Source organism: Geotrypetes seraphini, chromosome 2, assembly GCF_902459505.1.
Source record: "Geotrypetes seraphini chromosome 2, aGeoSer1.1, whole genome shotgun sequence".
NCBI lineage: Eukaryota > Metazoa > Chordata > Amphibia > Gymnophiona > Dermophiidae > Geotrypetes > Geotrypetes seraphini.
In genome coordinates this window covers 510701911-510717564 of record NC_047085.1, presented here as the reverse complement: position 1 = coordinate 510717564, position 15654 = coordinate 510701911, and the positions used below count along the sequence as shown (strand labels likewise).

Here is a 15654-nt window from a genome sequence, read left to right as displayed (position 1 = left end):
AGGACGTAGGAAGGAGGCACTGAGGGCAATAAGGACATAGGGAGAGACAGACAGAAAAAATGACAGACAGACAGGCAGCGTCCAAGGAGAGACAAAGAAAAAAAAAATAGACAGACATCTACTCTAGCACCCGTTAATGTAACGGGCTTAAAGACTAGTGGGTCTATAATTAGATACCAACGTAGTAGATTCTTTGGAGGACAGCTATCCAACCTACAATTGGACTTAACATATTTGGTGTAAAACATCCAAACTTTTTGCTAATTAGGGACGGTAAATTATACTAACACATGTCGACTCTAGGGTCCTCTGTGAACTGAGCAACAGGGAAAATCGAATGATTATTAGTGGAAGCTGATAGATTAGTCCTCAACTTGTGAACGTTATTACTGAAGAACTCTGCAGATGGAATGGATTCTTCAGTAGAACCAATGAATACCTCTATGTCATAGAGGTCATTAACCAATTTAAAAAAAAGTTACCACCAGGGACGTGGCAGAGGAAATCAGGCCAGTTGAAGGACGCGAAGCAGCATGTTTACTGTGCCTGGATGCTGCTGGAGCCAGGAGGTTTGTGTTCGTCTCGAAATGGGAGCTGCGGCTTGGAGGGTCAATGGGGGTTTCGGGTGTGCTGGGTAGGGTCGGCGCCAGGGGGGGGGGAAATAGTGGCGTGTTACCTGCTGTGAGTCAGGCCGGAGCCAGGAAGCCCGCTGCGAGAGAAAGAGAGAGATGCATGGTAAGTGCGCATGTGCACTCTTGTGGCCACAGCCCGACAGATCTGGACTCAGGGAACACGGGGTAAGAGTGCGCATGCGCGCTTAGCATTTTATTATTATAGATGAGACCAGAATTCCACCGGATTTATCAAACCTCTACTATGAATTTCTTAATCCTTTTATTTTCTTTAACTTTAGTGTAAATCATTTTTATTATCCCAGGACAAGCAGGCAGGTATTCTCACAAGTGGGTGACGTGATCCAACGGAGCCCCCATGCGGACGCCTCACAAGCAGTCTTGCTTGAAGAAACTCGAAGTTTCAAGTCGCTCACACCGCGCATGCGCGAGTGCCTTCCTGCCCAGCGCAGGGCGCGTCTCCTCAGTTCTTACTTTTCTGCGGAGCCTAGAAGTCTGTCTTCGACTCTCTGCGTGAAGTATTTTCACTTGTGCCTTCTTAAGTCCGCAGTTTTGGGTTATTTTTCTCAGAATCGCTGATTTTCGTTGTACTTTTCTTGTTTTCAAAAAAAAAAAAAAAATTCTTCCATCCGTTCGACCGGGCAGGCCACGTGGCCGCAGCCCCACGGATTCGATCTTGCGGCTGAGCTTTTTCGGCCTATGTCCCGGCTTGCAACTGGTTTTAAAAAGTGTTCCAAGTGCCAGCGCGCGATTTCCCTGACGGACCCTCATCGACGCTGTCTTCGGTGTCTTGGGCCTCAACATCTACCGAAATCGTGCCGGCCTTGCTCAACACTTACAGCCCGTGCTTTCAAGCGTTGTTGCATCTTGTGGAAGCAGCTTTACAGCATGGAGTCTTCAATGGAGCTTTCGTCATCGAAGGGTGCTTCACCATTGACCTCATCCAAGGCTCTCCAGGCTCCCACACCTGCTGCTCCGAGCCTCATCAAACCTGCTTCGTTTGTACCGGCTCTGCCTTCGACGCCGGCTGCGGTGCCTTCTTCTGTCTCTTCAGGTCAGATAGCACAGCAGCCCATTCCCCTGGTAGTGCTTAAAATGCCCAAGGCTTCTAAGTCCAAGCACTCTCACACTGCCTTGAGGGAGCACGAAGCCCGTGCAGGTGGTCCCGTTGGAGACACGGATCCATCCTTGCCGGCTTCGTTCCAGACCTTACTGGAGAAGCAATTCATTCAGCTCTTTACCACAATGGGGCCGAAGCTTCTCTCTCAAATCCAGCCTGGGCATGCGGAGGCCTCCCGCGAGGTCGAGCCGCTTCTTGTGCCTCAGTCGTACGCACACTCTCTACAGGGAGCAGAGACTCTGCAAGTGTCTGGTCTGGCATCGATGCATGCATCGCAAGGAGCAGAGTCTTTGCCCATGCCTCCATTGGAACCGATACACTCGATGCAAGGAGTAGAGTTTTTGCGAGTGCCTACATTGGAACCTATACACTCGATGCAAGGAGCCGAGTCTTTGCGAGTGCCTCGAGGTTCTTCCAACCAACCACTTCTGCTTCGATCCACAGCCTCCAGCCCCATCCATTCTCTGGGGGCCTTGGCGAAGACATACTCGCCTCGATTGTCGAGGCCCGCTTTGAGGCACAGCTCGCATCATCGATTGAGACATTCTTCGAAGCACTCATCCAGGCATGCCTCGCCCCATCAGAAGCAGCCTTTTCTTCAGTATTCTCCACCGTCTACTGCAACCCTTCCACTTCCGGATCTCGAGGACACGGTGGGGTCTTTTTCTCCATCTAGATCCCCGTCTTCATTGGAACAAGCTGTCTCAACGTCCTCGAGTTCCTCTCAAGGCCAGGCTTTGGCAGATCAGCTGTCATTTTCTTCTTTTCTACGTCAGATGGCAGCTGATTTGGACATTCAACTGGACACTGGGTCCAAATTTTCCAAGGAGTATCTCGAAACCATGCATCTCCCTCAACCTTCTGCTGAATCCCTCAAGCTTCCTCTTCATAAGCTGTTGGATCAAACCTTTGTCCTCTGTCTGGAAACTCCCTATTCCATTCCAGCTGTTCCGGGGAAATTGGATTCCAGATACCAGACATCACAAGGGGTTTGACAATGCTCAATTGTCCCATCAATCCCTTCTGGTGGAATCTTCGTTGAAGCGTTCTCACACTTCTCAAGTATATGCCACTGTACCTCCGGGCAGGGAGGGCAAAACGATGGACAGATTTGGTCATCGCATTTACCAGAACTCTATGATGACCTCCAGAGTCCTCAACTACAACTTTCATTTCATTACCTATTTCGAGTTTTTTCTGTCCATCCTTCCCAAGTTCATGCCCTACTTGGATTTGCGGGCACATTTTGAGTACCAGGAAGTCCTGGCATCATTGTCCCAACTTCGACTGCAACGACTGCAACTTCTTCAGTCCTCATATGATGCCTTTGAGCTGTCTGCTCGGGCTATTACTTGCTCGGTGGCAATGCGACGCCTGGCTCCGCACCATCGATATGGACCCAAATCTGCAGGACCGGCTGGCACTGACCTCTTTGATGAGTCCATAGAGGCAGCAACCAAGAAGCTTTTGGACCACGAGAAGTCTTTCCAGTCTATTCTCCGTCCTAAGCCAAAGCCAGCTCCTCATTCTTCACGCCCACCTCTGATTTACCAACGGTGTTTTCCACCGAAATAGGCTCCTGCCATTCATCAGCCTGTCAAGAGGCAACATCATCAGAAGCAGCAGAAGCCTCAGCCACCTGCTGTACCCAAGGCTCCTCAGCCTTTTTGACTGTCTCCTAGAAAGCATAACCTCAGTCATTCTGCCCTTCCCCATTTTTCCCCCTATCAGAGGTCATCTCCATCATTTTTACCACCGATGGACGACTATTACCACCGACTTCTGGGTCCTTTCCATCGCCAGGGAGGGATACTCTCTTCATTTCCAACAAGTTCCTCTGGAACATCCTCCAAGAGAGTATCCTTCCTCCTCTGCCCAGACTGCCCTTCTTCTTCAGGAAGCTCAAGCTTTGCTTCAGCTCCGGTACTTCCTTGTTCTGAAAAAGACGGGCGATCTGCGACCTATTTTGGATCTCAGGGTGCTCAACAAGTTCCTAGTCAAGAAAAATTTCACATGTTGACCCTGGCATCTCTTTATCCCCTCCTCGAGCAGAACGACTGGTTATGCTCGCTGGATCTTGAGGAGTAGTGGCTCGTGGCCAGGAGGGAGTGATGGTTATGGGACGGTAATGGAATGGATGTCAGAACATGATAAGTGCTGTATTTTTGTGGAGTTTTTCGTATGATTCTGGGTAATTCTAGTTAGATACAAACATATGTGTTAGGGCCACACCCAATAGAATCGTACGACAAACTGGTGAATAAAAAATCTGAATAAATGTAGATAAAGCCAGAAAAACACACTACAGATTAATATAAAGGAAAGAATGGTGTTCTTTTTATGTACTTTGCTGTTGGGCCAGATCATGAAGGAAACCAGAGGACAGAATCCATTTTGTGTTCCAGGTCTTTGTTCCCAGCAGCGTGGGGTTAATTAATACCACATGTGCTTGCTTTAGACTAGTTAGTAACGTGTCCCAAACTGAGATATAACAGGAATTAAATATAGTTTTGAATGAATGAATGTATGGAAGGCTTGATCAAGCAAATATGACTGGAGTGTGTGTATGACTGTATTTGAACAAAAGAATGGGTTTTGAAAAACATTATATATCTTTGCAACCTAAAGAAATCCTAAAGCAACATCTGGAAGTAATTAAGTCAGAGACTCCTGCCCTAACATAGGAAGGCTTGTGTGTGAGAAACTGTCAGCTCAGGCAGCCCTTCCTCCTCCTCCTGTGGGCTACAGCTATGTAATTTTAACCTGTCAATTTAGGGAGAGCTTTTTTTCCTCTAAGGCTGAGAACTTTTCAGCATCTTTTTAACAAATAATTTCTCTAAATATACTTTTGTGAAAATTATGATTTATATTCAGAAACGACTATAAGCAAACAAATGTACTTTTCTAAAACTTTGTCTAACTTTTAAACGTGGAGGAATTTTCTTTGTCTAACTTTTAAGACCACCTCTTTTGTTACTTGTTATTGGTTGAGATACTGATGATGTCACTGAGCCAAAAGTATATAATAGAATGACCTGAGATATTAAGATGAGTTCGTTATTAGAAGGTCAGCATTTGGCAACTATAACGATCTCCCATTAGCGCAACTGTTAAGCAATTATGCTTGATTCTTTGATCTCATAATGGAAAAATAGAAACAATAACTCAATAAATCTTAACTAATTTTTAAAACCTTGCGATGGTGTCATTTTGCATGTGTTATTATTTTTCAAACCGTGAGCTTTCATGAGGGTGTCCCAATTCCTATGCTCAATCTCAAGGAAGCCTACACTCACATTCCTATCCATCCGGTCTCCCGCCAATACCTCAGGTTTCGGGTGGGAAATCTACATTATCAGTACAGATAATGTCTCGTCACCCAGAGCCTTCACCAAGTGCTTGGTGGTGGTGGCCGCAGCGCTCAGGAACCATGGTCACCAACTTGTGAGAATACCTGCCTGCTTGTCCTGGGATAAAGCACAGGTACTTACCGTAACAGGTGTTATCCAGGGACAGCAGGCAGCTATTCTCACATCCCACCCACCTCTCCTGGGTTGGCTTCTCTGCTAGCTATCTGAACTGAGGAGACGCGCCCTGCACTGGGCGGGAAGGCACTCGCGCATGTGCGGTGTGGGCGACTCGAAACTTCGAGTTTCTTCAAGCAAGACTGCTTGTGAGGCGTCCGCATCAGGGTTCCGTTGGATCACATCACCCACTTGTGAGAATAGCTGCCTGCTGTCCCTGGATAACACCTGTTACGGTAAGTAATTGTGCTTTGTTGTACAAACAGCATACAAACAGAACAGTGGAAAAGCACAAGAAAGTCAAGAAAACCCTAAAGTACAACAATGCGTGATTTGCATGTACACCCCACCCCCCACCCTGCCACCTCCCCTTGTGTAGACTCAACCCAAACCCCAGATCCCACCAAGCCTCCCTCCTCAAGAAACAAAGACCAGAAGGACTGCTGAGCAAGCTACGTTCTTATGCCGCTCAGCAAGCACCAAACAGAAATGTCCCCAACCCCAATCAGCCTCCCAAGAAACCCCCCCCCTAAATAACTTACAAACAGCAGAACATCCAAACCAGCCATCCACACACAACCAAACACCATACCAAGCACCCCGGGGAAGCGTCCAAGGACAAGCGGTATCATAACCTAGAATGAGTTTAAGACCAAACTTCTGGCCCTAGGGGAGAGCGATTGAATGCAGGAGTCCCAGATCTGCAAAAAAAAACGTTTTCCCGCTTGAAAGACAAGCGGGCATGGCGTTGCTCCAAGAGCATCAAATTATGAAAGCGGTTCTGCCAAGCACAGTAAGCAGGTGTATTTTCTTTAACTTTAATTTGGGATCGTTTTATTTGCCAATTGAATTAAAATTACATAATCGATGATCTGACCATAGTCAATCCAATTGGCTTGCTTCCAACAAATCTTAGGGTTAATTAATTCTTTGGAAAAGAAGATAACCAGATCTAACTGGTGGTTTTTTCGATGGGTCTTTTCTGAAGTGGGTTTAAAAAAATCTAATGAAGATATAAACGACCAGAAATGTTTAATTTCACTTTGTTCTACCTGTTCAAGATTAATATTGATGTCGCCAATCAATAGATTGTAAGAGCCAACTATAGAATTAGTTAACAAAAATTAATAAAAATCATCCTTGACTAACGTCCATTTTCTAGGGGGAATATAAAACAATGTTACTAATAAGGCATCTTCTAATTGATTGGTCTTTAATTTACAAGATAGGATTTTGAGATCAGTGGTAGATTTCGAATTTAAGACAGTGAAATCTAGTGAATTTCTTAGGCTGATAGTCATTATGCCATTGTATAGATCCATGGTGAGACCCCACCTGGAGTACTGTGTGCAATTCTGGAGGCCGCATTACCATAAGGATGTGCTGAGACTTGAGTCGGTCCAGAGAATGGCCACCCGGATGGTCTCGGGACTCAAGGAACGGCTGGATAAATTGCAGCTGTACTCACTCGAGGAACGCAGAGAGAGGGGTGACATGATTGAGACATTCAAGTATCTCACGGGCCGCATCGAGGTGGAAGAAGATATCTTCTTTTTCAAGGGTCCTGCGGCAACAAGGGGGCATCCGTGGAAAATCAGGGGCGGGAAACTGCACGGAGACACCAGGAAGTTATTTTTTACTGAAAGGGTGGTTGATCGCTGGAATAATCTTCCACTAGAGGTTATTGAGGCCAGCAGCGTGCCTGATTTTAAGGCCAAATGGGATAGACACGTGGGATCTATTCACAGAGAAAGGTAGAGGGAGGGTCATTGAGATGGGCCGTGGCCCTTATCTGCTGTCTGTTTCTATGTTTAGTCCTCCACTCTTACCCCTACTTCTGGCCAAAGATATAATTTTAAAGCCTGGGAGGAGGCATTCCCGTATAATGATATCATTATCTGACAGTAACCATGTTTCTGTTAATAAAACAAAATCGGATTTAGACTCCTCCAGCCAATCCTTAACCAGCTGGGTCTTATTTCTACTGGATCGTATATTTATATATGAACAAGGGAAATTTTGATAGCAGGGGGAATCAGATGTTACACAGTAAGTGAGATTTTTTAGCAATCGCTGTCTTTTAGTATAAAGTCTATTAGGCTTGCGAGAAAAGGTCAAAACTGGACTATTAAATGGACCCAATTCAGTACAATCATATAAATAACGGTGCGAACATCTGAATTTTACAACCTAAAAATTCTTTTTGTTTATTTTTAAAGAAAAATCTCAGCAACCACTTTTTATCTGTAAAATTCAGATGTTCCCAGATTTGGCTAGGGATACGCAGAGAAGGAGACCTGAATTTTTGTTAAGGAAACCTGGTGTTATAGCCCTGGGGGCGACTTTTTACTTGCGACATCCATGTAAATGTGTAATTATCTATCATTCACATAAATTTGTTTTCTTTGAGCCGTCTCAACTGACAACCTTTCTCTCAACTTCATGTCTGGAGAAAGATGAAACATGAGTGCTCAGTGTAGCCCTTTCGGGACCAAGGGACATATTTGTCCCCTAACTTTAAAATCCTATACATTTTGATTGGGATAGTCTACAGTTCTAAATTTGATATGTACGGATTCCATAGGATACTGCCTTTATGTAAACAAACTGGTTCCGACATTCATTCATTAGCGTCGTTGCCAGATTGACGAGAAGATTCACTTGCCACACTGTCCATAAGCCAGAAGTGTGATTTAAAAAAAAAAAATAATTATTATATTTCACAAAAAAAATCAATTTTTTGGCATCTGCAAGCCCTTTTTACCATAAAAATGTCGTCAAAACCACAAAAATTGGCCTACGATCCTTATGGTCCTGAAAGGGTTAAGAAAGGGTGCATTAACTTAATTCAACTAGTTACTCAGACTGGCAATGGGTCACGAGCGGAGTTCCGCAGGGGTCGGTACTGGGACCGCTCCTGATCAATATATTTATTAACGACCTGGAGACAGGAACAAAATGTGAGGTTATTAAATTTGCAGACGACGCCAAGCTATATAGCAAGGTCAATAACATGGAGGACTGCGAAGATCTCCAAAAAGATCTGACAACACTGGAAAAATGGGCTGAAAAGTGGCAAATGAGCTTCAACATAGAGAAATGCAAGGTCATGCATATAGGGAAAAAGAACCCGATGTTCACTTACAAAATGGGGGGGGTTCACCGCTAGGGGTAAGAAACCTTGAAAGAAACCTGGGAGTGATGGTGGACACATCATTAAAGGCGTCGGCGCAGTGTGCCTCAGCCTCAAGGAAAGCAAACAAAATGTTGGGTATCATTAAAAAGGGTATCACGACCAGGACGAAGGAAGTCATCCTGCCGCTGTATCGTGCAATGGTGCGACCGCATCTGGAGTACTGTGTTCAGTACTGGTCGCCGCACCTCAAGAAGGACATGGCAATACTTGAGAAAGTACAGAGAAGAGCAACTAAGCTAATAAAGAGCATGGAGGACCTCTCATATACTGACAGACTGAAAAAGTTGGGGCTTTTCTCTCTGGAAAAGCGGAGACTTAGAGGAGACATGATAGAAACCTTCAAGATCATGAAGGGTATAGAAAAAATAGACAGGGACAGACTTTTCAAATTAAGGGGAACCACACGTACAAGGGGACACTCAGAGAAATTGAAAGGGGAGAGGTTTAGATCAAATGCCAGGAAGTTCTTCTTCACACAGAGGGTGGTGGATACATGGAATGCGCTGCTGGAGGATGTAGTAAGCAGGAGCAGGCTACAGGGCTTCAAAGAATCTTTAGATAGGTACTTGGAAGACAAAGGGATAGAAGGGTACAGATAAGAATAGAAGTAGAGGTAAGTTATAAAATTAGTCAGGGACCACTGTTTCAGGCAATAGGCCTGATGGGCCGCCGCGCGTGTGGACCGCTGAGCAAGATGGACCTATGGTCTGCCTCAGCAGAGGCAACTCTTATGTTCTTATGTTCTTAGTTATTACTTTGTAAATATAATTTTCTTATTATTCACCGATTACCCACTTTGGATCTTTTTGAGGACTTGAGTTGAAATTTATGCTTATATTTAATATCTTTTATATCGTTTGCTGTTGTATTAATTTCTTGCTGAATTTCCTTTCTATACAAGTTAATGCTTGATTATATTGAAAAATTCAATAAATATATAATAACATAAATAGCGGTGTGAGATCGTTGGAAAACCTAATTTGGCAGAACGAATCCTTGCATAATGGACTGGAATAGGAAAAGACTAAGACATAGACATATCAACTGTCCAACTCCTATAACAAATTAAATAAAAAAATACAAATAAAATCAAGTGTTTTTAAAAAAGTGCCATTATGCTAATGTCTATAAAAACAATTAAAAAAGATAAATACCAGAATAGACTAAAATGGGTTAGAAATTAATACTTATCAAATTTGGGCAGCCTTTGAGGGGAGACGTGATAGAGACGTTCAAATATGTTACTGGCCGTATTGAGGTGGAAGAAGACATATTTTTCCTTACAGGACCTATGGCGACAAGAGGGGATCCATTAAAAATCAAGGGTGGGAGATTTCATGGTGACATTAGGAAGTATTTCTTCACCGAAAGGGTGGTTGATCGTTGGAATGATCTTCCACTTCAGGTAGTTGAGGCCAGCAACGTGCTCGATTTTAAGAAAAAATGGGATAAACGTGGGTTCACTTTGAGGAAGTGCTTAGGGGGGGAGGGTTCTTCAAGTGGGCAGACTTGTTGGGCCGATGGCCCTTTTCTGCCATCATCCTCTATGTTTCTATGCCCTTAGCGTGCCGAACAGCAGCGTGCTGTTAGGCAGATAAAGACCCGAGTGGCCCATCCAGTCTGCCCAACCATACATGCTCCATAAATCAATTTAATATGTCCTTTGTCTTTGATATTTCTGGGCCAGTAGTGTGCTTAGGTTCCATCTACTGGAGTGTCCATCAAAGCTCACTCCAACCCATCTTAACCATCGAAACCCTCCCCAGCCCGTCCTCAACTGAATGTCCATATACAGGACAAAGACCGTGCAAGTCTTCCCAGTTCCTTCAATGTATACCATTATTTTCTGTGTTCATCCCACGCTTGTTTGAACCATCCCTCGGGAGCGAATTCCAGGCATCCACCACCCTCTCCGTAAAGAAGAATTTCCTAACATTACTCTTGAATCTACCACCCTCAGCCTCTGCTTTTACCATTTTCCTGTCTCTGGAATCGATTTTCTTCTACTTAATACCTTTCAACTATTTGTTCTCTATTCTATGTGATTTATAAAATGACAATTGTACAGAATAGAGTTTCTTTTCCTGCTTTAATCTATCTTCTTCTTCTTCTTCTATATATATAAAATCGGAGGTATGTATGTGTGTATGTATGTGTGTGTGTATGTGCCGCGATCACGCAAAAATGGCTTGACCGATTTGAACGAAACTTGGTATGCAGATCCCTCACTACCTGGGCTGATATGTTCTGGGGGTATCGCGGCCCACCTGCACACGTGGGCGGAGATACAAACATAAAATCAGTTTTCACCCATTCATGTCAATGGAAAAAATGTAAAAAGCTGCCATTCTCACAGTAATTCAAAAACGGCTTGACCGATTTGAACGAAACTTGGTTTGCAGATCCCTCACTACCTGGGGTGATATGTTCTGGGGGTCTCTCGGCCCACAACTCTATGTTGCTTGCACAAGGGTGGGTTCCCCCAACAATTTATATGTTCTTGCTCCTGGAGGTGAAACTAAAAATTTTGTTTATAATCACATTTTGCGTTAGTTGTATTGTATTCATTTTGTCAAATATTTCACATTATAATTTGAATATTGTACTTTTTATTAAGCTGTAAAACAATAATTTCATTCACCACTATAAAGTATCTTTATTTGAATCCATTTACAGTGTTATTGCTATAATTAAATACCCGTGCAACGCCGGGGCATCAGCTAGTAAAAGATAAGTTCAGTAGAAAATGATAACTATTAGAGGCTTGAGCGGATGGGATCAGACAGGGACTGAGCTCTCAGGGACAGGGACACATTTCCCCACATCATTCCCAGTCTTGGTCCTCCCAGTGTTTGCTGGGGGAATCTCCTCCCTCAGGATTAGAAAGGAATTGGGGGAGGAGCCGAGAAGGCTGGAGACGTCACAAGGGAGGGGGCGGAGCTTCACACTAGAGGCTGAGCCCGGTGAGTGACGGACGGTCTTCTAGCTCTGCGCCTTTTAGTGCTGATTGGCCAGGATGGTTCCTGGAGCGGAAGGGTCCGCCCCCTAGCACTATAAGGGAGAAAGGAGGAGGAGTTTCAGCTGCAATCCGCTGCTGATTGATCAGACTTTCCCTAAAGGCGGGAAGAAGAGGAGACGGAGACGCTGCAGCTGCAGAGCGTTGTCTAGGAGATGCAGTCAGTGGCGCTCCGCCCCCTTTGTGACATCATCGGTAAATGGCCGGAAGTACACAGTCGTCCATCTTTTGCTGGAGCCTCAAGTGCCCGGTTTCTTTCAGCTTCTGCCCTTCTCTCTCTTCCAAACCCTGAAGTAGAGGAAAAGGAGCCCCAAATGCCCAAAGCCCAGATGGAAATGGCTGCAGGAGCTTCTGCTCAGGTAGGAGCTCCCCCTCCCCCCCTTTTCCTGGCAGGGGGAGGGGCAAGATGGGGGGAGGGGACTTGGAATGACACCACCACACTCCAAGGGGGCAATGGAGGATTAAGGGACCACCAGGTCTACAATAATGGCTGAAGGGGGAAAAGGGAGAAGAAAGAAAGAGAGAAGGGAAGAAGAAAAGAGAGGATGGCTGAATTTGTCAATGCTTTTGTCCTCCCTTCAAAGGGGCCACTCCTCACCTGCATTCTCAAGGCAGTAGGTTATTACATTTGACTTCCTAAGTTCCACTATAGGTCACTTGGCCTCCCCTTGCAGTTGCACACTAAGTAACATACAGGCACCAGGTCTACAATGATGGTGATGCAGAAGGCGCTGAGGGTGTTTCTGGTTTGTGTTTCAGATGCAGGTGAAGTTTGAGGACGTGGCTGTCTCTTTCTCCCAGGAGGAGTGGGAATATTTAGATGAAGGGCAGAAGGAGCTTTACAGGGAGGTGATGAAGGAGAATTATGAGACTCTGATCTCCCTAGGTAAGGACTAAAATATTCAACTAATACGACACAATTTTCTGCTCTCCTTTGCTCCAGAAACTTCCAAGTGTGATCAGGATCTCTCTGTACTAACCTCTATCTTAAGCTGTCAGCGTGAGAGCTCATAAGATTATCTTTTGTGTCCTACAAGTTTTTTCTCTTTGAAATCAGAGACAGATTATTCTCTGTTTCTTGAAGAACAATTAAAATCCAGGGTCAAAGTAGCCCAAATGGTCAGAACTACAGAAGATTACATTGTACCTGGAAGCGGTCTTTGAGTCCAGCAAAAAGTAAGGTGTTGTGGTCATCGATCTCTGCTTAGCTTATAGCATGGTCTTTTACTGTGGACTGCTCCAAAAGCTGGAGAATTGTCTCCAGGATCACCATATGATAAGAGTAAATCAAGAAATCCTCAGCAACTTCTTTTTCTTTGTATTATTTTCTTTATTTGAAAAACTTATACACTGCCTGAAACTAAGTGGTCTACAGAAGAACATGCACAATAATCTAATCTCCCAACTTTTAAAGTATGGGGCACTGGGGCCGGGAGGGGGGCCTTCGGGGGCAGGAGGGAGTGGGCATCATCCTGCCTTTTTTTCAGGGGTGAGGAGGAGAGAGTGGGTGTATTTGTGGCAGGAGGAAGTGGGCTTCCATTCTGCCTTTTTTTTTGGGGGGGGGAAGTGTAGGGGGGAGGTCCTTCATGTCAGGAGGGAGTGGTCATCCCTCCTGCCCTTTATTTTAGGTTCAGGTGGGTCGCTGCGTTTGTCTGTGGGGGGCGCACTATTGTCGGGGGTCATTAGGGAAGGGCTGGCGGTGGGGGGATTTTTTTTTTCTTTTTCTTTTTAATGGGACAGATATTTTGTGTGTGTAATACACTCAAAATATCTGTGCCATTTAAAAAAAATGAAAAAAACTATGGGCAGACCTGTCAGTAACACAGTTCCTAACAGGTCTACAGCAATCAGGGTTTAAGATCAGTAAAAACCAATGGTAAATAGCCAAGCGATATAAGTGAATCAATCGGTTGGCTGTTTTGCATGGAGTTTTACTAATTTGCATAGGTTGGATTGGATCGAAAAATGGGCGATCAAGGGGGAAAATACGTGGTGGGCCGTTTAGTGAATCGGGTCGGTTAGCAGTGATCGTCACTAAACCTGTGAAAACAGGTTTAGTGACGATTGCAGATTTTAGCAAATCCCCCCCAGAATGTCTCTTTCACAGTAGCATTCTCAAGTCTCAATGACGTTAGCACAAAATGAAGAGGAAGATAATAGGCATCTCTGAGACTGGTGGAAGGAGGACAATCACTGGGCCACTGTTATCAGGGTACAAATTATGTCGCAGTGATAAGAGTGGATTAAATTGGAGAGAGGAGGGGTTGTGCTATATCTTAAAGAAAGAACTGGGTCAAACAAAATAAACATTCTTCATGAAACAGAGAGAAGTGTGGAATCCTTATGGATAGAAACTCCATACTAATAGGGCTGTACTACCATCTCCCAGGGCCAAATAAACTGACTGATTTAGAAATGCTTACAGAGATTAAGAAAGGTGGCAAATTGGGTAACAGTATAATAATAGGCGAGTTCAATTACCCTTAAAAATAGAAAAATATGGACAGGACAGAGTAGTCACCTGAAATCACTTTATATAATACACAATATACTCTCTTCTGTAGAGGGCAAGAAGCCCACTGTTAAAAATGTGGAGAAAAAAGACCTCCGTACCACAAGTGAACCACTACTACGTAAGCCGAAGCTTAATAATGTAGCAGGCAACTGATAATCACAGTTTCTTGCAATAGGTGAGACATTCTAGACAGTAGGGTTGTTTCCCTTAAGTAGTCGCTTGGCTGCAGAAGGAATCCACTCCGGATTTTTCACTCTTCCTCTGGACTACTTCACTGAACAGTTTAGTGACCTCTAAAGTTTTTCCTTCTGCACACATCGTTGCAGTTGAGTGTGTTCTGCTCTCCCCATTTTCTTATTTTTAATTCCATGTAATTCCGTTCTCTTTTTCGGTAGTTCAGTGCTTGGAGCGATTTTGAAGCTCTTCCTGCTTGACTATTCAGACTCTAGTCTGTAGCTGACAGGCCAATCCCTTTTTAGGTACCTTTGGCCAGCCTGCATAGTTTTCTTCGGAGCTCAGGACCGTCCCTGAAGTTGTCTCACCTCCTGTTAAGCAGGGGTCGAGCACAGGCTGCTGCCCTTAAGCTATTCAGTCCCTCTTACAATTAGCCTTTTCTCAGTCTCCAGCAGGTGGAGTGGTAAGCTTGTGCAGTTTGTACTGTGGTTTGTTAGGGCCTGTTAGATCTGATTAGTGAATCTTTCTTGTCCCTTTTGCTGTCTGGACAGTGCTTGGGGGACCCTCTCAGGGGTCCTACCGACCTCCGGGTGCCCCACTTGGAAGGGGTCAAGCCCCTCCCCCAATTTCCCCCACCTTCCCAGGTTTTCTGATTTAGAGCAGCCTCAACTGTATGCCTGGTCACCTGATAGGCACAGACTACATTCTAGAGTGCCAGTGGGGTCTGCTCTCTTGTTACAGCTGGTGAGCTGTGAGAAGTTAAAATAAAGAAAAAAAAAGACACAAGAATTAAAAGGAACATAAAAAGAACCCAAGGCTGCTGTTTTTGTATGACATTGTCGTGCGTGGGTTTTTGGCGCGTTCATTATGAGCACTTAAAAAAAGCAGAAAAAGTGTGTTTTTTTGGGATGGCGTTCAGAACAGACGCTAGGTGGTGACGGTGATCTCCTCACTAGTGCTGTTTCACAAGTCCTCATACTTGGAGCATCGTTTGTATGCGCGGTGTTGTATCGTCGCCGGCAGTGGATTTTTTCTGCCGGCGTTTCATTTTTTCCTGCGGGCCCCGAACGGCGCTGTGGGACCAGGTGAGGAATGAGGAAAAGGAAAGGAGCAACCTGGCCGACTCCTCCAGTGACTGGGACTGCCAAAACCCTGGTGCAGACGACGTTGGATGGAGGGTTCAATCGCCAGCTAAGGGAGACACCCCCGACTCTGGGAGGAACGCTCAGTGATGGGTTTCCCTTAGCCTGATTCAGGGGCAAGGTCCTGCCCAACCTGGAAGAAGCCCTGCAGAGAATGTGGCTAAGCAGATGACCCAGGAAGGTGGAATCTTGTGTAGCTCTGGAGGAGAAGGAATGGAGGAAGATTTCCCCACTGGAGCCCAGACATCGGTTTTCAAAGCAGAGGCCAGAGAAAACTTAACTTCTGTGAGTAACAGCATTCAGTTTGGGCAATTGACTAAGCCAGCAGTAGTAAA

At 45.0% G+C, this 15654-nt stretch overlaps 1 protein-coding gene across 1 annotated transcript in view; it reads left to right on the top strand.

Moving 5' to 3' along the window:
• Window positions 1-13903: 13903 nt before the first annotated feature.
• Window positions 13904-15654, top strand: part of LOC117354983 (zinc finger protein 850-like) — a 32036-nt gene continuing 30285 nt past the window's right edge. Inside the window, exons 1-2 of the mRNA XM_033932941.1 lie at window positions 13904-13937; window positions 14053-14121. Of these exons, the coding sequence (XP_033788832.1) occupies window positions 13904-13937; window positions 14053-14121 (103 nt within the window). The remainder of the gene's footprint in view (window positions 13938-14052; window positions 14122-15654) is intronic.